Source organism: Pavona decussata, unplaced genomic scaffold (genome assembly GCF_977016875.1).
Source record: "Pavona decussata unplaced genomic scaffold, jaPavDecu1.1 SCAFFOLD_190, whole genome shotgun sequence".
Classification (NCBI taxonomy): Eukaryota; Metazoa; Cnidaria; class Anthozoa; order Scleractinia; family Agariciidae; genus Pavona; species Pavona decussata.
Window position 1 is genome coordinate 2,533,558 of NW_028145599.1, and position 21,443 is coordinate 2,555,000.

The 21,443-nt window shown below is 39.9% G+C and overlaps 3 protein-coding genes across 3 annotated transcripts in view; 2 read left to right on the plus strand and 1 right to left on the minus strand.

Annotated features, from left to right (window-relative positions):
- The first annotated feature begins 5,709 nt into the window (after positions 1–5,709).
- Positions 5,710–10,922, plus strand: LOC146462346 (galanin receptor type 1-like). Its single transcript, XM_085085841.1, has 3 exons — positions 5,710–5,942; positions 8,718–8,950; positions 9,486–10,922. Exons 1-3 carry the CDS (start codon positions 5,870–5,872, stop codon positions 10,359–10,361), a joined length of 1,182 nt encoding a protein of 393 aa, XP_084941967.1. The 5' UTR covers positions 5,710–5,869; the 3' UTR covers positions 10,362–10,922.
- Positions 10,923–14,159: 3,237 nt separating this feature from the next.
- On the plus strand, positions 14,160–20,390 carry LOC146462347 (gonadotropin-releasing hormone receptor-like). The gene is made up of 3 exons (XM_085085908.1): positions 14,160–14,648; positions 18,390–18,622; positions 19,558–20,390. Exons 1-3 carry the CDS (start codon positions 14,576–14,578, stop codon positions 20,377–20,379), a joined length of 1,128 nt encoding a protein of 375 aa, XP_084942034.1. The 5' UTR covers positions 14,160–14,575; the 3' UTR covers positions 20,380–20,390.
- A 39-nt stretch (positions 20,391–20,429) lies between these two features.
- The window catches only part of LOC146462348 (uncharacterized), a 4,954-nt gene continuing 3,940 nt past the window's right edge, over positions 20,430–21,443 (minus strand). Inside the window, exon 1 of the mRNA XM_085085909.1 lies at positions 20,430–21,443. This exon is cut by the window's right edge and continues 3,940 nt beyond it. Within this exon, the coding sequence (XP_084942035.1) occupies positions 21,007–21,443 (437 nt within the window). The 3' untranslated portion in view covers positions 20,430–21,006.

A 21,443-nucleotide genomic window follows, 5' to 3' on the forward strand; every position in this document is an offset into this window, starting at 1 on the left:
ATTACATTGACCATGGCCAGTGTATTTTTCAATGCTAATGAACTTACGGCAAAATTATACAATAACTTATAACCAAACGTAATGATAACCTTACAAGACCGGCAGATAAAAGAAGTGCATGTGTTGGGTGGTCGAACCCCAGGTATGCATTGCTCAAGCAACCAGCCAACTGTCTGTGGGTTGCATTGGTTTTCTGAGCGCCTTGAACATAACCCGCTGTTGTTCCTCTACCAAAATACAAATATTTACGCTTACTTTTTTTCTGGGAATCACATCTGTACTTTCATCTACCACAAGGTAAATGACACCCACTGCCGCCATTTCAACATCAGCAGTTTACATGGAACTGACCTTTGTGGGATCGATAATGCTGATAGATGACTTTCCCTGCGTGTACCCAATCATCTCACTGTACTCCTTTCTGAAATCCAGTTTCGCCTTTTCATCGCAACCATTTCAATGTAATTGGCTAGCGCATGTAGCAACTAATGGCAATAGCAAAAAAGCTAAATGTTGATATTGTTTAGTATTTAGAACTAAAAACGAGGCTACATCATCCCTATAAGCAAATGTTACTAGGAAATTTCTGATTTAACCTTATCTAAAGCGGGCTTTTCGGATTCCGCCCCACAAGCCCTCGTATGGAAGCTATGACAAGGAGACTTGGAGAAGAGATAGCACGTTCAAAGATCTTTTCTTTGACGTCCGCAATGAGCTGTGATGACGTCATATGACGTTATGAGTACGTCATGACTGCCAAATGGCGGCCATCTTGGATCCGCCATCTTGAATTTCTGGACTTCCCGAAACTTCAGGATAGTATTCTATTTCATAACACTCTATTCATGCTCAGTTGAAATAAGATATGGGAAATAATATTGCTCAGCGGTCTAAGCCAAGCTGGAACAGCTTGGCTTAGGGTAGCAGTGTTTTTGACACACGCGAATTTGGTCAGGGTGGGAGGGTGGGCCGTTCCTTCCTTCACTGCTCCGCTGGCTGAGACTAAGCACGAAAGGAGTGTTATTCTGCTTCGACTCAGTATTTATACCCTTGGAACACCCTTGTGCACATGCCTGCGTGCATTGAATCGCAAGGGATATGTTAATTTAATGTATTTCGGTTTCGCATATCATTAGAAGTGTTATGAATAGTATTCTATTTCATAACACTCTATTCATGCTCAGTTGAAATAAGATATGGGAAATAATATTGCTCAGCGCCACTCACGCCATACTGTTCATCTTTAATTTCATGACAAGCTCTTTTCTTTACTTCTTACTTACAAAAAGCATCAACCTTATCCATAAATACCCCTAAACCTTCCCAAACCTTACAATTCCCAAACCTACCCAAAACTAAAAGAAAAGACAGTATGTTGGTAGATCACAAAAACGTCTAGTACATAGCTAGACATCGGTTTGAGCCGCCATTTTAGGGCATCGTTCCGCGACTTTCTTCCAAAACGAGTTGTGAGCGTGAAGCTCTCCAGCTCTAAAATTACTGGGGTCTCGGAAGGATAACTCATTTACATCCCCTATAATCTCGCCTTGCTCCACACGCGTGACCGTTTACATTAGTTCACGTGCTGTCATCTCGCCGCTGACCGCTATGGAGTTCCCCATGGAGTCTACCCATTGAATTGTATTCACCCCAGACTGTCCAGGAGTGATAGCGTTATCAAAGTTCTTGTCATATTCCCAAGCCCATGAAATGATTTTCTAGCGAAAAACATCAAGAACAAAAGGTATTATTCCCACGGGTGAAACCCCAAAGTAGTCAGCAGAGAGATGACAGCTCTGACCCAGTAATCCTGGGAGGGTAACTAGAGACCCTGTTTTCAAAGCTATCAAAACTCTGAGACTATCGAGTTTATTACTAATGAAGAGAAAAACACTCACATAAGACATGACTGAATTGAAGATACGTTTATTATCCAAACAGAAAACCTAAACCAACTTAACATATGTTGTCTGCGAAAAGTTCACACTTTATTAGGCCTTCCCAGATTGCTCGGGAAATCTCTGACATTTCTCTCCCGGCCCTCCCAGTAATAGGGAGACACAGCTGCGGTCCCGGCCCGGTCCCTCGAACGATAGTGTTTCTCTACCTTCGCCACACAATCGAAGATCTTTTCATGATCTTTATCGCCCAAAAGGCGCACGACGAGACTTCTAAATTGATCCCGAGGCACATGGAGCTTTCCACGGACTGTTTGGTAAACCAAACGATAGAAATTCTGGCGGTCATGCTTGGTATCTTGAGCCGTAAGTTGAAGCGATTCTAGCATCTCCAAGGCTTCGTTTTTATTGAAATCTGGTAGGGGACGAGATGCGTAGGCCATAATCTTCATTAAGGAGTTTTCCACAGATGATTTAGTCATTGTCTCAACCGTCTAAATAAACTTCAGGACTTCAGCCTGTAACCTCCAAAAAAGGAGAAAAAAATCCCAAGCAACAAACACGCCATGACTAGTAAAACTGATAACTATACTCCCTGACGGAGCATACCTAGTGAGTCTTTGCCCTTGTAACACGACATGGCGTATCTATATCTTCAACAAATATACCCGGCGGGTTCTCGGTTCGTGCCTAGACACAGCGTATAAACCCTGGTGAGAAACCTCAACCCCGGGATTACAGCCGGCGTATACATCCTCGTGAGAAAACTCACCCTCGGGACTACACCAGGCGTATAAATCCTGGTGAGAAAACCCACCCCCGGGACTACACCCGGCGTATAAATCCTGGTGAGAAAACTCACCACCGGGACTACACCCGGCGTATAAATCCTGGTGAGAAAACTCACCCCCGGGACTACACCCGGCGTATAAATCCTGGTGAGAAAACTCACCACCGGGACTACACCCGGCATATAAATCCTGGTGAGAAAACTCACCCCCGGTACTACACCCGGCGTATAAATCCTGGTGAGAAAACTCACCAACGGGACTACACCCGGCGTATAAATCCTGGTGAGAAAACTCACCCCCGGGACTACACCCGGCGTATAAATCCTGGTGAGAAAACTCACCACCGGGACTACACCCGGCGTATAAATCCTGGTGAGAAAACTCACCACCGGGACTACACCCGGCGTATAAATCCTGGTGAGAAAACTCACCACCGGGACTACACCCGGCGTATAAATCCTGGTGAGAAAACTCACCCCCGGGACTACACCCGGCTTATAAATCCTGGTGAGAAAACTCACCCCCGGGACTACACCCGGCGTATAAATCCTGGTGAGAAAACTCACCACCGGGACTACACCTGGCATATAAATCCTGGTGAGAAAACTCACCCCCGGTACTACACCCGGCGTATAAATCCTGGTGAGAAAACTCACCACCGGGACCACACCCGGCGTATAAATCCTGGTGAGAAAACTCACCCCCGGTACTACACCCGGCGTGTAAATCCTGGTGAGAAAACTCACCACCGGAACTAAACCCGGCGTATAAATCCTGGTGAGAAAACTCACCACCGGGACCACACCCGGCGTATAAATCCTGGTGAGAAAACTCACCCCCGGGACCACACCCGGCGTATAAATCCTGGTGAGAAAACTCACCACCGGGACCACACCCGGCGTATAAATCCTGGTGAGAAAACTCACCCCCGGAACTACACCCGGCGTATAAATCCTGGTGAGAAAACTCACCCCCGGAACTACACCCGGCGTATAAATCCTGGTGAGAAAACTCACCCCCGGAACTACACCCGGCGTATAAATCCTGGTGAGAAAACTCACCACCGGAACCACACCCGGCGTATAAATCCTGGTGAGAAAACTCACCCCCGGAACGAAACCCGGCGTATAAATCCTGGTGAGAAAACTCACCCCCGGTACTACACCCGGGGTATAAATCCTGGTGAGAAAACTCACCCCCGGAACTAAACCCGGCGTATAAATCCTGGTGAGAAAACTCACCACCGGGACCACACCCGGCGTATAAATCCTGGTGAGAAAACTCACCCCCGGGACTACACCCGGCGTATAAATCCTGGTGAGAAAACTCACCCCCGGAACTACACCCGGCGTATAAATCCTGGTGAGAAAACTCACCCCCGGTACTACACCCGGCGTGTAAATCCTGGTGAGAAAACTCACCACCGGAACTAAACCCGGCGTATAAATCCTGGTGAGAAAACTCACCACCGGGACCACACCCGGCGTATAAATCCTGGTGAGAAAACTCACCCCCGGGACCACACCCGGCGTATAAATCCTGGTGAGAAAACTCACCACCGGGACCACACCCGGCGTATAAATCCTGGTGAGAAAACTCACCCCCGGAACTACACCCGGCGTATAAATCCTGGTGAGAAAACTCACCCCCGGAACTACACCCGGCGTATAAATCCTGGTGAGAAAACTCACCACCGGGACCACACCCGGCGTATAAATCCTGGTGAGAAAACTTACCTCCGCGACCGCACGTGGTAAAAAATACGAAATCTCGAGTTCGTTTTGACCGCCGGCAGCAACATTTTGGGCAGCATTTTGACCCGCCGCTTGTGCAGCCTGTGGCACTGGTACACCTTGTGCGGCTGGTAGAACTTGAGCAGCTTGTGCAACTTGCACGGCTTGCGGAACTTGAACAGCTTGTGCCACGTGCGCAGCTTGTTGAACTTGAGCAGCTTGTGCGACTTGTGGAACTTGTGCTGGAGGGATTACTAGCGGTTGAGGAAATTGTACTCCCGGCGCTGGAGCTTAAGCCATGATTCTAGAAAATTCGCGTGGGTCGAAAACTGAAGAGATGTCGTTCACTGCTCCGCTGGCTGAGACTAAGCACGAAAGGAGTGTTATTTTGCTTCGACTCAGTATTTATACCCTTGGAACACCTTTGTGCACATGCCTGCGTGCATTGAATCGCAAGGGATATGTTAATTTAATGTATTTCAGTTTCGCATATCATTAGGAGTGTTATGAATAGCTACGAAATTGCAAAATTATTGAATTCACTAGAGAAACACCTTAATGAGATAAAAACACAAGAGTTACAGTAAGAAAAGTAATTTTTCTTCATTTTGAAAAGGAATTTTCCATTTTATGAAAAAATGCCTTTTAAAAATTGGTTGCCATGGTATAATAAAAGTCCATGCACACTAGCCGAATACAACAAATTGTTCCCAGGTAATTTTCGGATAAAGTCCTGAAGTTTATATCTTCTATTGTAATTATAATGGGGTGGAATAAAGTATTGTTGTTGTTGTTGTTTTACGTCGTTTACTCAAATATTTAAAAAGTTATTCAGGTTCAAAGTCACCGCAGGCAGAATCCTCCCCGGTCTAGATAGGGTTAATACGGTAATCGTAATATACAAAGAAAAGCTTACTGCGATAAGTTTGCCAAACATTTGTTACCCATTTAATTTTTTAATTAGTATATACCGACACATAATTTTAGAAACTATAAAAAGTATAGACATTCTTCCATTAAGCTGTCAAACCTTGCGATGTTTAATTGATCGACCCGTGCGTTGTAGATGATTAAAATTCATAAACCCCATGGCCAGTTTGCAAAAGCTCGCTGTAGCTATCGTTTGAATTGTCATACTAGAGGATCTGACATAGAACTCGAGGTCAGTTGAATGTGATAAAAGTGAAAGGGTTTTAAAGAACGTAAACAAAGCTGCCATTTTTTGACAGCTTGCGTTATCGACAACCAAATATTGTATACTAATGACTCATTTCAAAGGTCTTCCGGCCGCTCGTGGAAAATTTTGTTCTTGACAAAGGCGTCTAATCTAAACTCGAAAAGTTTAGCTTTTATTACGTGGTACAGGACTTGGTTAACTGTTATGTAAATTGTATTATTCGCAGCAAAAGTTTAGCCGTATTATAATTTAAAAACTAAACTGGTATAGATGGACCATCTGGCAGAAAATCAACCTTGGGACGTCCAAAGTGATGCATTTGCCATTACGGCAGCGTTGTACGGTAAGCAGAGTGTGTATACACTGTTTTTAATTCGATAGCTTCTACCGGAGGTCTCTGTGCAGTATTCTCAATAACGTAGCACTGATGCAATAAATTGAGTATATTGTAAAAAAAATATGGATTAACGGGCATGGATTGCCTCCCTGGTAACAAAATATCTTCTTGACGGAATCGTCATCCCTTTTAATAGTATGGCATGGGCGATGTGGCATCTGTCGTGAATGAAATGCTTTCTAAAAAGGTGTTCCTTTGACCGTAAGGTAAAAGCTCCAATATTGCTTTTAGCATGTAAACAACAGAAAGTGTAAAAGGAAATTCGAAAAAAATGTGTCCTTTATTGATAGTTTTCACCCGGCTGGAATGAGGGAGCCACGACTCGCAAGCTTATTATTACTGAAACGCACTTAAAATATCTCGAAAATTGTGCCACGGTTTTAACCCTTAATGTTTCGATTCGACACTTTTCAGTGAGCTGTCATATTTTCATTAACACTTTAATACGCCAGTCGGTTAAGAAATTGAGAATTGAGAAAAATTAGCGATATTTTGAAAGAAAAAATAATCCTTACCTAACAACTCGTTTCCGTAATCTGCCTATTTCAATTCAGATGTCGAAAATTTAATTAAAAGGAATTTTCACATTTGTTTGTTTTGAATAAAAAAGGGAAAATCTAAGGTTTCGGTTGAGTAATGAAGAAGGTCGGCCCAATAGAAGTGATCTGTTTTCAGAGAGTTACGTTTTCTTTACTTGCTTGTTAACCGTTTGAAAATTCGGTTGTAAAAAAAAGATGACAGAAATATTCTAAAACAATTTGCTGATTGGTGATGGGTATTGAAAAAAGGGATGGCATTTGGCATCTGACAATATAAGTTATGATTTGATGTTTGAATTCGATTTGAACGAACTTGTTATCCATGTGCATAATCATATTTTTAATTGCATGAAACGACAGGTACTCAGTGGTCTGTGCTATTACAATAAATCACTCTATTCCAAGGTTTAAGGTACAAACTGACGGCAAAAATATTTAAGTTAGCTTTAACAAACGGAACTGGGGTAATCGTCCGTTTGAAATTAAATCAATCTGAAAGTTTTTCGTCAAAAACACTTTATATCAACCCATCCATTGTCAAGAAAATCAACAGCGTTGACAATAACTTGACAGATAGCCGGAACTACCTCACAGAGCATTGGATATTTTAAATTAAAATACAGTCTTTGGTCCTCTGAAGAAGGTGTGGGCGGAACGTTTCGTCCTGAAAGAAATTCACACTAACTACAGTCATAAAAAGGGCGATGTCATCGCTCCAAAGGAAAGGACTCACTTAAACACACGCAGCATAAATTGGAGTTTTTGCACTGCTAGTGTATCGTGTATAAATCTTAGTATAATGCGTTTAGTATTTGTGGAGGGCCAACCATGGCGTGTACAGAGTAATGTATTCACCGTTGCTGTGTCTTTGTTAGGTAGGTCAGTGGCAAGTACAATGTAACAGCGATCATTTATTTAAAAGCTTTCGATCCGTGAAAACATTTATCGGTCCAATTATTTTCTGATCTCGTGCATTTGAATGCAAAACGCTGTTCGGCATTAAATTTTAACAAGTTCAAGTTGAATATGGAATTAAATATGACCAGATTTTACCTTGAACGAGACAAGAAGGACTGATTTGAATGCAAACAAAAGAATATTAAAATTGTAGCCATTCTGGAATAAGATTCATTATTATAGGGAGTCGTTGTGGCTTGGTGGTTAGGGCGCCGAACTTGTAATCCAGAGGTCCCGGATTCGAGTCTCGTCCTGACCACTTGGATTTGTTTCACGGTAGCCCTGTTTTCAAATCCACGGCCACGCTTTGTAAATAGCCAACTGGTTTGCTTGCCAACGGTTGGAATTTTTAACATACTTGTTCAGTTTGTACATTTATTTCACTGATTTATGGTGTCCCAAATTTGCACAATAGTGCTAAATACTTCGACACTTAAATAAATCCATTTATTTTATTTTTATTTTATTTATTAGCTAGCTTTAGTCTTCTTCTTAAGCGGTTCATGTTACATTTACACCAGTTGTTCCATCAGGTCACATCGTTTACCACGGGACGTAGCAGGGGTAATCGGGGAGGGGGAGCTAGCGGAGCCTCACCCCACAGTTTATCTCGCTCTCCTCGCTCCCCCTCCCGATTATGCCTACCACACAGTGTACACGTGCCAAAGGTTTTTTTCTTAATCGAGCGCGTAGGGTGTTTCTTACAAACTACAAGAGCAAAAGTTCAAGTGAATCTCGAATGGAAAAGTAAATCATAGTCAGTTTTAAACGATGTTTCCAAGGTCATTAAGCTAAAATCTTTCATAAGTTCGGGCCACTGCGGCAGGACTTTAGCTCCCAATTTTTCACTGATTTAGTTATATCGAGTTTAACTTCTTCTTCCCGGATAGAAATGGAATAACGATCATCTTGTCCCTAATAATCGAGGGAGGGTGGAGGGTAATGTTAATGAAATTTGGTGCTACCATAGGAACCTAATTTTGACAGGACTTTATGTCAGAAATTGGAGTGTTCCGGTTTTTAATATTAACAATATTAACTTTCTTAGGGCAAATTCAAGTTTTACATCGATATCATTCTCGTGTTCTTCCGTTGGTTTTTTAAAAGTACTTTTTGGTACTTTATTGTTGCTTCTCTGAAGAAAATAGTTCGCTAAATCCGCCATTGTAAGCGAGGTTAACTATTTTCTAGTTTCCTAACTGAAAATAATTTCTTTGACAAGCAGGATTAATCTTAGCCATTGGACTGGTTGGTAACGGAATTGTGGTAGCAGTTATCACAGCCCTGCGCCGGCGACGTAGAAAATCCTCTGTTCAGCTGTTTCTTCTTCACTTGGCCATCTCTGATCTGATGGTGTGCCTGCTGTGCATTCCGCTGACCATCTACATTAACTTTCACTACCCCACTGAGTATCAGGCAAGAGACAGTGGCTTGTGCAAGTTATCACGGTTCATGCAGGTACTTTAAAGGCTCCCACAAAGTCTTGCCCAATTTCACAATGATCCTTTTTTTGTGTGTGGCCAGCTCGTATTGTTTTCCTAGTGTTTGCTTCTTGCAAGCAAATGACTGTAAAACGAATGACATCTCGAGTTTCCACAGGTGGTATTTTATTGCTTCATTTAAATAGTTTGTAAGCCGGTCGAAAAATAAATGCCTCACGCGTCCACCAAAAAAATACCTGATTACAAGTTAGCCATACTTTCGCCTGATATTTGAAATGTGCTGCCAGTCTAAAAATAAAGCATTATAATATCGCACACTGTCAACATATGAAGTCGATTTCGAAAGAGGTAGTACTTATTATCAATAACACATCACAACTACAAAACCAAACTATTATTCATCAGAGGGCAAATGTGAGAATCAAATGCTATTTGTCTTTAATGTAACCATCCCCCTGTAAAGATTTCAAATCGTTTTCTGGTTCTTACATGTAAACAGTTCACTATACAAATTGTTCACTTTCAAGATCTTTTACCTTTTTCTTCTACAGAACCTTGGACCAGTGCTATCGATCAGCCTGTTGACAGCAATAAGTATCGATCGCTACGTGACATTTGTGAAGCATGTATTCACAAACAGCCAAAGATCATGGTATCTCAAACCAATTTGGTTGACTCTCTTTGCCTGGGTGTACGGCACAAGTCTAAACCTTCCTGTTTTCCACTCGGCTGACGTGATTCCTATTGACTTAAAAAACAGTACAGTGTACTACTGCACTACTACACAGGGGGGTACATTATCAGGCAAGATTTACCTTATTGTCTCTGTTTCACTTGGTTTCGTTCTTCCCTTAGCAACAATGGTCGTATCGTACTACCATGTTATAAGAGTAGTGTGGACGAGAAGTCGGAGACTTTCATCCTCTTTTGCCCCTGAATCTAACGCTGCAATTAAGAACGCAAAGCTCTTAGAGCGATCAAGGAAAAGTGTTCTCCGTATGTTGCTGACTGTTGTCATATGCTTTGTATTTTTCTGGCTGCCATTTTCTGTCTACCATGGAATCTTAGAGCGATATCTCAAGGAACCTCCAAACCCTATGGATGTGATTCGAATCATCACTTATGGTCTTGGGTTAGCCAATTCAACGTGCAACCCATTTATTTACTATTTCAACGCTGGAGGAAAATCTTTTTGTTCTATAAAAAGGAGGTTCATTGAAGCAATGGGAGACAGATCAAGAACATTTATATCGCGGAGTGAAAAGCGTGCTTGTGACCGCGAGGTACCAGGTGACATGGTTGAGTTGGGCTTTGACAAAATCAACATCACTTGTTCCACTAATAACACTTCAAAAAATAACTGTGTCGAGTTCGCTTTTACTAACGATCTTCAAGGCTCTCAAGAAGTTATAAATACCCGGTTGTAATTAAGAGGATCCATTGCATACCCGTTTGTCTGAAAAAGCTATAAAGACTAGTTGAGAAGATCTAGTATCGGCTAAATCGGAAGCACAGTATTTCGATTTCTTCCTTTAAGATGTTGTCATGGTAGATGCACTTAGTAAACATTTTTCAAGCAATAACAGATCTTTTTATCGCCTTAAACACGTCAGTCCAACATCATTGAGAAGTTGCCTACTTCAAACGCATAGTGCTCTCTTTTTACACTTTATTGTAGTTAGTTTCTCGTTCAGAGTAATGCAGTTAGTTTCATGTTCTGTACAAGCCTATGTACATAATGCAAAGGCATGTTCAGTAAAGCAAAGACATCAACAGAATAATATTACTTTATATCGAGGAGTTATCTTTCCATTAAACTGTCATTGACTAGGAAGAGTGTGCTGAAGATAACGAATCATTTAAAAATTATTTAATTTCCTTATAAACGAAATATTTTTTTGTGCCGCTTTTGGTCTTATAAGGCCATAGTTGGATGTATTAAGCGAGGCTTTTCAGGGAAACTTGCAGACTGCAAGTCCTCCCACAGTTTTTTGGGCTTTCTTAACCCCATCTAGACCGGGGGGGGGGGGGGATCTGCCCGCTACAACTTTGAACATGAATAACATTTACTGTTATTTGAGCAAACGCCCCCCAAAAAATGTCATGTGGTCGGATAGTTTATATTGACGTTGATATTACCATGGCAACCAATTATGACAGGCAGGTTTTTTTTCGGAAAATAATAATCAAATTTTAAATTGAAGAAAAAATCACTTTACTTGCCGCAACTTTTATGCTTTCAGCATAAATGACGTAAATATCGCGCGTCATTTGAGATCATAAATTCGCGTGCCGGACCTCCAAGGAAACATGAACATCTTTTGACGTACTATCAATTTTTCAAGTCTCACTGTCATAGATTTTATACTTGCGAAGTTTACTTGCAGAATGGCATAATTACGTCATGTTTTCGCGCCAGTTTTATAATAGCAGCAGCCTTTTTGATGGTGCGGACTCTTGCTCACTTCGATAACGCGTATAGTAACTGAACTGCCTGAATCGTCGTATTGAATAGCTAGCTAGCTAACTCAGCAGCTCAACAGTGACTTGCGTACTCGTGGCTCGACAAAAATGTAAGGTAAGAAAAAGTAGAACATATTTTTCCCAAATTGTTTACTCGTTACATCATGTAACCGTCAAAGATTCCGATAAAATGACCGAGTTTAAATTTAAAATTTCTCACACAATAGTTTTGGCCTTGGACTGATGCTATTTCTTCAGTATTTCTCCAGTTTTCTGTTGCTTTTTGTCGTCCAGGCTACTCCCTGCCACGTTCTTTTTGTCAACTAGAAATGTAATTTTATCATAGTTCCTTGAATGTGAAAACTATTAACAGTGTTCATCGATTTCTTCACTCTCACCTCCTGACCAGCGATCAGACATGTTCTATCCCAGGCCTTTATATTCTAATCCTCGATCTGTTGATTGGTTGTTTAACGTGTCAATCAGTTGACGGTATTTTCAGGTAAAATCCCGCTCGTGATTGAAAGAAGTGAATTTTTATGATGTTTCCAAATTATGGCAGACTGTTTCGAACGTTTTGGCGTTAGAAAAGTAAGTAGATCAAATTCCGGTCAAACTGTTGACGCTACGGGCCCTTCGGCAAAACAAGAAAGCACTTCTTTTATCTGAATCTTTGAGGTATTTCGCTACAAACGAGTATGTTAACTTTCGGTTCATAGGATCTTAGCGGTGTGCCGAAAAAAAATATTCATGGCACGGTCAATTGTTTATAATTTGTCTCGAGCACGTGGCATTTTTTAAAAGCTAAAAGATCGAATGACAACGAAACGATCAATTCAAACAAGCAAACAACAGGAAGTTAAGTCTTAAAATTTTTTGTTTATATACAGCGTGGTTGCAAAAATATAATAGTATTTTGGTCGACCAGAACTATAATTATATTTCGAAAGGAAACCTCTAAGAATAATTGTTTGCAACTTCCTTACGGGCTATTTTCAAGGCTTCAAACGATGGACACCTTTATTAAGTAAATTGGAGGATATTCATTTCCATCTTCGAATTATATTATTCTAGAGGTCGTTTGATCTTAAAAATTCTTCGACGGAACAATACAGAAAGCGGTGGCCTTTCGTGGCAGTACGGTTGTCATACACGCGCGTCGCGTGGGAAATTTGTTTTAACCAATCAGAATTACTACGCTGATCTGGATATATTATGTCACTAGTACCGAATTTCTGCATTCGTTGTTTACTCAGGCTGTGTTCTACTGTGTTTACTCCAACTTTTGAAGCACGCAAAATTAATGCCTTTTGTTTTCATAGGAATAAAACGGCAGCCAGAAAATTCAGGCCATGATATTTTGTTTCGTAAGATATAATTTCTGCCCGTAAAGAAATTATGTGCAAAGAATAAACAGTGTTATCTGCCTGAAACAGCTACTGGCAAGGCCATTAGACGATCAAGGAACACAGAAAATGGTGTGTTCAGTTTCATGCAAATCAGTATTTCAAGAAAACATTTGCTCACTGGGTATATCGTCACTTGAATCTGAACATTTTCGTGTCTCATTCAGTTAATTCATAGTGACGTGGGGTTAATGAAAAAGTTTGTGTTCTATTTTCTTCGTCCCTTGTTAATGGTTATTTATTTATTTGTTTATTTTTTCGTGTCCGAGATCCACATTTTCCTTGGTTTTTTTTTTCTTCAATGTTCATGCAGTTATGATTGTATTTTCAGTTGTTTGCTTTTTGAGACAGTTTATAATTTTAAACGCATGTAACCTAATTCACTGTTTAATTTTGTCTAGTTTGTTTCACACTGTTCTTTAACTGTCTGAACGCTTACGAACGACCCACTAAATTAAAAAAGAAACAAAACATAAAAAAACCCTCTTTTCGATCCTTAAAGGTTGTCCCCTTCCGAACCAGAATACTTGGGTGAAAGACATGCCTTAGGCTACCGGATTCATCACGCATACTTAGTTATTCACATAAAAAAAGCTTTTCTCACAAAAATCGTGATCAAGGTTCCCGGCAAGGTTTTGGAGCAATTGGAAAGTCCGAAATTTACCAATACCTATTTCGCTAAACTCATGAACGATCATAAAAGTTGCTGATGAGTAATAAATATGTTATTATGTGCGTTGGTGTTGGTTATGACGCTGTATTTTTCACTTCGACTCGTTCAATCGTTGTATGAATTTTGAACCGATCTGGAGGAAACGGCAGGAGGGCAACTTTTAATAATGTACAAAAACTGCAGGACAACAGAATCATGTATTAAGATACTACGATTTCATTATACTGTCATTTGAAGGTTTGAAAATTAAAAAGTAAAAATATGGGTTTTAGTCGCCCAAAGATATTAGCATGGTTTTAATTTATTCGTTACCATGGCAATTGAAGGCAGATGTCGAAATCATATTGAACGCATGTTTTTCGAGATATAGAACCTGAAGCGTTTAATAAGGATGACGGCGTCTCTTGCTTACCACCTATGGTGTGGGTTTTGTTTTTCATTGAACATACCCCGCGTTAGGTTTGGATCCTAGGGTAATTTCAAATATCTTTTAAGAATTGGTCTTTCAGGAAGGGTAATTATAATAAATAAAACTGAACGCCGGTGAGCTCGTCAGTGAAAAGGAAAATAAAACAAAACGCGTTGGTAAATATGCTTAGCCATAAATTCATTAAAGGCAATTCTTTCATACATTTGAATATGCGTCACGAGACATTTTAATGTTTGTGCTAGCTAAGGTGAACAGAAAAAGCTTTTGGGAAGGAACGATTTTAGTTTGGTTAAAATTTTGGGGAAGAATGTTAAAGTGACATCTTCGTTATTGCCTACACGTATACGTCATTGACTTTAAGCAGTGTTCAAATTTTCGCTCAAACGCCGTCCACAACTACCGGTTTCCAAGACATCTTTAAGAGCACAAATGACATTGTTTGACAGCTGGCAGCCGAGCTGTAGTTATTGAATGTTCCAAATTTATACGCTATTATCGTTCATCAGTCGAAAAGATTGACATGAGTTCATATGCAGCACGGCCTAAACTTCCTGTCATAAAAAGGGATACTCGTTACAGTCAGTAACGTAAAGCGAGAGAGGGTCAAATATGCGTTGAATCAAACGCAACGGCCGCTACTTAAGTTAAGCTTAGAATCCGACCCACAAGATGCAACATTTGGTAAAGAGGCAGCTCTGGGATCTGCAGAGTGATGCATTCGTCGTTGCTGCTGTTCTGTTAGGTAAGAGAAACTACCGTTATATGTTTGAACGAGACATTTCATGTTGTAAAAAACTGCGTAAGAACCCAATGACTCTTCAGTGCGAACTCTAGAATCAGTGGTACTCGAGTCAACGTCATGCAGCATTCATGCCTGAACTGCACGTTGCACTGTACTGGTCATGTTCTTGAACGTGAAACTGGCAAGCAAACCAAAGTGTACAACTTTGTTGATCGGACAACAACTCGAGCGCTTATCGGTTGTTCCGGAAAATCAAACAGGATGGTTCATTACCATGAGTGGACATTTCAAAAATTCACATATACACTACGAGTCGAGTGTAGACCAAGAGAGTTTCTGATCCAGTTATATAATTTCTTGCCCTTACTGCTTGACATTGTTTCAAAAGACAGAAAATAGCTTGGTAAGGTTTGATCTTTCGTGTCACTTCAGCAAGTGTTAACGGTGTCATCAAAAGGAAATTTTTCTATAGTACAACTTTTTCAGTTCTGCTTCGTCTGATGAAAAAAATTGTGTCGATATATTTGTCAGAATATTCTTACAAGAATTTTCATGTAATGCGCGCTTCCTTTCTCCTTCCATCAGTGATCAAAAGACCCAAATCAGCGCGGAATTAAGACTTCAAAACAGAGGATTCATGCGGTCTTGTAAACATTCTATACAGAACTTGATTTTCAAAGCTCCAATTAATTACAGAATCCGCCAAAGATTGTAAACTTAAAGAGCAACTTTTATTCCATTCAAAAATTTTCTTAGTTTTAATACATTGAATAGAATTGCGGCTTTGCTTGACAATTTGACTCGGAACAGCTAATCTGTCGCCAAACTATAGCAAATATTTGTTCTTCTCACTACGCAGGTGAATTATGCATTTAGCCATTTCAACTCGTTTCTGAAATTGTGTTTTTAATGATTTTTTTTGTTGAAAACTCCAGTATTCATGAAAATTTCTTGAAGTACCACTAAAAGACGTGCTAACCCAATCTGATGGCGTGTCTGATCGAAGATGAACTGAAAAAAAAATATATTTCAGTACTTGAAAACGAAACCCTAATAATTGCAAATGAATATCTCTAACCAAGACACTTAACTATGGAACCTTTTCTTCGAATCAGACTATCATAGACACGTTTCAATGCCGCAATCGAATCCTCCTTGTATCAGTTAAAAAAATGACTTGAAATTCATTAATCACTTCGGATGCAGTAAAGTAGACTTTCTTAAATTTGACTTCACGATTCAAAAGCTTTATGTATTTTTTGTAATTGAGGTTTTTTTTTTTCATGTTTATTGATAAGTTGCATGATTAAGTTTTGCTGATTTACCGCCATTTCTGACGGGTGCAATTAAATTGGAAAACGCATTTGGTGAAAAGCGACAAAGATAAAATTATATAAACCCACTCAAAGATGGCCTTATGATAGATCTAGTCTTTGCAATTCTTTTCAATATTGATTAAACTGAGGGAGATCAGAATTGTTAGCATGGAATGATTTCTTGCTAAATTTTGTGGGCGGGAGATGGGAAGGCAAAGTATTAAGTTTGGGACGATGATAGTGATCATAACAATACCCAGCGGTGTTTGGACGCGGTCCGAAAGGCATCTCTGATGTGGAAATTAGCCAATCGCAAACACGGATTCTTATTAAAAGAAATCCAACATGGCGCTTGTTGGTGAGAGAAGCGATTCTACTCGGAGATAAAAATTTCAGGTGTGTCTAGCTGATTTCTGTCGCTAAAATCTCGTTGTATTATTAAAATGTATCTGTTTATTGAACTGCTGTTAAATTTTGGCTTGCCTACGCAGATCGATCGAGCATTAGAATCAAAAGCTTTTCCTCATGTCTTCAGTCATCTTGTAGTCACGTCTGTTTTGATTCCTGGACAGCATTTGAGTTTAATAAGACTCTGCGAAATCAGTTTTAGATGGAAAGTTTTTTGTTTCTTAAAATTAAGTAGCACGCGATAACGCCCCCAGGTTTGGGGGTTGTAAGGTTTTGAACTACTGTCATTTTTTTTTAATGTCAATTCGACCAGTGGAAGCACTCAACCCAACGTCCGAACCAATATTTTTATCAAAACTATGCAATGAGACTAAAGCAAAACGGTGCATATCTGTTTGCTAATGTGTCCTTGTTGATATCAGATTGGTGTGAAGTGACTTTCAAATTGATTTTTGCTTGTTTTGTCTCAAAGTTAACAGCTAAAGCTCAAGTGGTGGCTACACCCAGCTGCTCTAAATGATTTGCTTTTTTAAATCAGGACAAAAATGTTGAGTATAATTAACCTTCGTTAAAAATCACATGCACCGATAAGCAGAAAAAAAATCAATAAAAGGTATGATTGGGTAAATGTCAGAGCCGTTGTTACAGACATTTTAAAGTATCCCTTGTCTACTAATACAACAATTTATGTCTGTAACTATATATTTATACACTCTTTAGCATGAAGTCGTGAACTGTATATATCCCATATAAAACTGCAAAACGTATATAGTCACTTTATGCATCTCGTTATTTTACATCCAAATTCAGACATGTAAAAAATCGATCTTTTTTGTTGGCTTGACTTACTCTGTATATTGTTTAAAAATTGTATATCATTTGTGTTGTTTAATGAATGGGATTAACAGATTTGCAAAGTACATGTATACACATTTGTTGTCATTTTAATCTGACTATTGTCATTGGCTGAGATCTCTAGTATCCTGGGCCGGATTGTTCGAAAGCTGATTAACACTAATCCCCGATTAAAAGTTAACCGAGCTTTTCATCTTGCTCGTTTAAAATGTTTTTAAAGGCTAATGTTAAGCTAGCTAATGGTTAAGAAAAGTCTAAATCAAGACTGCGTGACAAAAATCGTTTGGAAAAATGCTTATTGATAAGTAATTAAACTGGAATCAAACTTCAAGTTAATCTAGGATTTGATTAGTCGGGCTTTGAACAACGGGGCCTTGGTTTGTTTGCCTGTGGAAGTCAGTAAGTATCTTTGCAAAGAATGTGGTCCTTCTTTAGCCTCATCTACCTTAACATGGGTGTCCAAAGTGTATTAACAGAAGGAGTGAAGCGACGGAAAAATAAACAAATACTGCATTGAACGCGGCCATGTGCTTAACTCAACCTTTTAATCCCATGATACGCAACTTAACATACTTAGCAACACCACACATACATTACAATGGGTGTGCATTGATGAAAACATGCCCTTAGTTTAAGAGTGGAGGACATTCATTCTATTCTCCAATCTCATAACGTAATTTTGTGTGTTATAGATTTAAAATAACAATTGCATGAAAAGGAGAGTAGAACATCTAGAATGACTAATGCTGTGCCCTTTTACTAAATTACTAATTAAAATATGGACGGCAGTTGCATTATAAATATTATTGTTATCATTGGAATAAAAAATAGTTGGTGGTATGCGCTTATTAGTATTGGTCAAGTTAAAAATTTTCCCACGGCCAGTTTGATTGGCTTAGCGGCCATGGCATATGAGCCATTATATCATGCTCGAGAAAAAGCAACCATTAAATTGTCTTCTGGTTGTTCTTTACGGGCCTCGTTCCAGTTTATCATTCATCTAGCTCATATACTACTGACGCGAACTTGTGGAATAATTATTAAATACACAATCCTAAACATTAATCGGACTAGCCTAGACATTTAAATGAATGAACAAGAGCCATCCCATGCGTTAACTCCATGGTATTGAGATTTTTCCTTGCTATTTATTTTTTTGCAGGATTCATCTTCGTCATTGGACTGGTTGGTAACGGCATTGTGGTAACAGTTATCACAGCCCTGCGCCTGCGAGGTCAGAAATCCTCTGTTCAGCTGTTTCTCCTTCACTTGGCCATCTCTGATCTGATGGTGTGCCTGCTGGGCATTCCGCTGACACTCTTCACAAACTTTCACTACCCCACTGAGTACCACACAAGCGACAGTGGCCTGTGCAAGTTAGCGCGATTCACGCAGGTACAGTGCTTTGTTCTTCACCGTCAGTATTTGGGACTCGTCAGTTTCGGTTTCAGGACCAACCTATTAACAACAAAATTATTTTTTGTTTACGGTCAGTGTGAGTTTTAAAGATGTTCCCGCTACGTTTTTTACCTGGTTTGGTAAATTCGCAGTGTGAAGAAGTCATAGTATTTCTTATCAGTTTTTCAAATTTTTCGAGCCAGTTTAATGTTCATTTTCCCATTCATCCAGATCATGGAAATGAATCTCAGCTGAGAAGAAAATGACAAATAAATAGACTTATTTGAAAGCTTGGAAACACCAATTCAATTTTAAATTAGATAGGACAAGTTTTGAAATAGTACGATTAAACCATTTTTAATACAAGCCGCTAGCATTATGCTAACACAACACAGATTGTTCTCTCGAGCATTGCTTCTTCCACCCTTTTATTAATGCATCGGAAAACACTCTGATTTCGATATACCAGAGACAAAGAATACAGTTCGCAAGAAATATGAAATGATGGGTAAACACCATCACGATGGCTGGCTAAATTGTTAAATTGCTTCTTTCAGTATTTATATAGTACTTTTGAGGTCCATCTATGGTTTAACTTATGACGATATGTGGTTTCAAAAGCTGCACCACAAATATATATCTATTGAGGTTTTTACTTCATTCCGATTGTAAACACATTGAGGGTATTCCAGAAGGCTAAACCCTTTTTCTATTGTTTTATCTCTTTTCCTTTTTACACAAAAAGAGACGACAAATTGAAACCAATGGAGGGAAAAAATATGCTACCCCAGGTCGAGGACGTTCACGGTTCCTTTGCATTACTCCTCCTTCTTTTGCCGACAAATAGCTTTGGGCTTCAAAGCCAATACATCACTTTTCCAACCAATATAAACTTAATAGTCAGTTACTGTTCGTTTTTGTTTCTTCTTCAGCACCTTGGTCCAGTCCTTTCTGTGAGTCTCATGACAGCAATAAGCATCGATCGCTACATGACATTTGTGAAGCAGGAATTCACATGCAGCCAAAGATCATGGTATCTGAAACCCCTTTGGTTGACTCTCTTTGCCTGGATGTACGGCACAACTCAAGCAGTTCCGATCTTTTACTCAGCAGATGTTGTCGCAATTAACTTTAAAAACAGTACAGTGTACTACTGCACCACGACACAGGGGGGTACACTATCGGGGAGAATTTATCTTCTTGTCTCTCTTCTACTTGGGTTCGTGGTTCCACTGGTAGTAATGATTGTATCTTACCGTCGGGTGATAAGGGTAATATCGACCAGAGATAAAAGACTTTCGTCTTCCGTATCCCCTGAATCTAACGCTGTAATCACTAATGCAAAGCTCCTGGAACAATCAAGAAAAAGAGTACTTCGTGTTTTGGTGGTGGTTGTTATTTGTTTTGTGATTTGCTGGCTGCCATTTGCCATCTATCATGGAATCTTGGAGCGGTATCTCAAGGAACCTCCAAATCCTAATGATGTGGTACGACTTATTACCTATGGCGTGGGCTTAGCCAACTCGATGTGCAACCCATTTATCTACTCTTTCAATTATGGAAGAAGGTCAGGTCGCTCTATGAAAAGAAGTTTCATGGAAATAATGGGAGGACGAGGCAGCAAAATATCTCCACAAACCGCTGCAAGAAGCGCAAACGTTTCAAAGTCTGAAGGCCGGAATATGGTTGAGTTAGGCATTCACCACAGCTTTGTCACTCTAACAACACAGCCCGTTCTACCGATAACACATTAAACAATTACCACTTGTGTTACAGATGAAGCATTTACCAACAACCTTTGTGGCTAACAAAGAAGGTGACCGCTTAATACAGGTTCGACTGTATTTCGTTTCATGAGAATCATTTATTTTTATGCCAGGTGACAAACTTGGGACAGGGACCTAGTTACCGAATAATGCAATTACTAAGAGTGAAATGCTAGATTCGTGTTTCAACATACCACATATCGAAAGAGAATTTGGCGCTATAAACTATAGCCATTTGCACAGGATATATGTGAACTGTAAAGAACTGACGTGTTAGAAACTACAGGAGCTAACTTGAAACATTGTCATAAGTACGTAAATTACGATCATCCGGGTGAGTGTAGTCCGGAGAAGGACTGTTTGTGGTGACTTTGACTGACGTTTCGACAACCTGAGCGGAAGTCATCTTCAGAGTCAAGTGAATTGTGGAACGTCAGTAGGTGGTATATACGTCTCTGGTTGTTAACCTGATTGGTCAACGAAGTCCAGATGTTATTGGTCGTTTGTCAGTAAGCCGTGATGTTATTGGCTGTGAAGACTGTAAAAAGTGATTGGTGCGTTTCGATCCGTCTTTCGTTAGTCAAAAAGTCCGTGGGTCTATTGTTAGTAAAATGTCTATTGTTTGTTTGTTTCGTTGTTGTTGTCAATAAGTCGTTTGTATGGTGCAGGTAGTTGTAGGCAACGGTTGAGTGGCGTTTGTTCTAAGTTAGTAAACCAACTTTCCAGAGTGAGTCGTTGATAGTAATTTGTACAGTAGGTAATGCACTTGGCAGAGTCCCAGTCGATTCTGTGGTTCGTTTGTAAATGGTGCTCAGCAATGTGATTGTTGATATCACCATTTCTAGTTGCTCGTTTGTGTTCAGTCAGTTGTACGTTTAAATTTCTGCCGGTCTCACCAATATAAGTGGCCTGGCAGTCGCAGTATTTGATCTTGTAAACTGCTCCCTGTCTGCGATTAGGTTCGTCTTTGTCCTTTACTTTCGTCAGTAGTTGTCGTAAAGTGGTTATAGGTTTGTGAGCTACACGGATATTGTAGGGTTGTAGAATCCGTG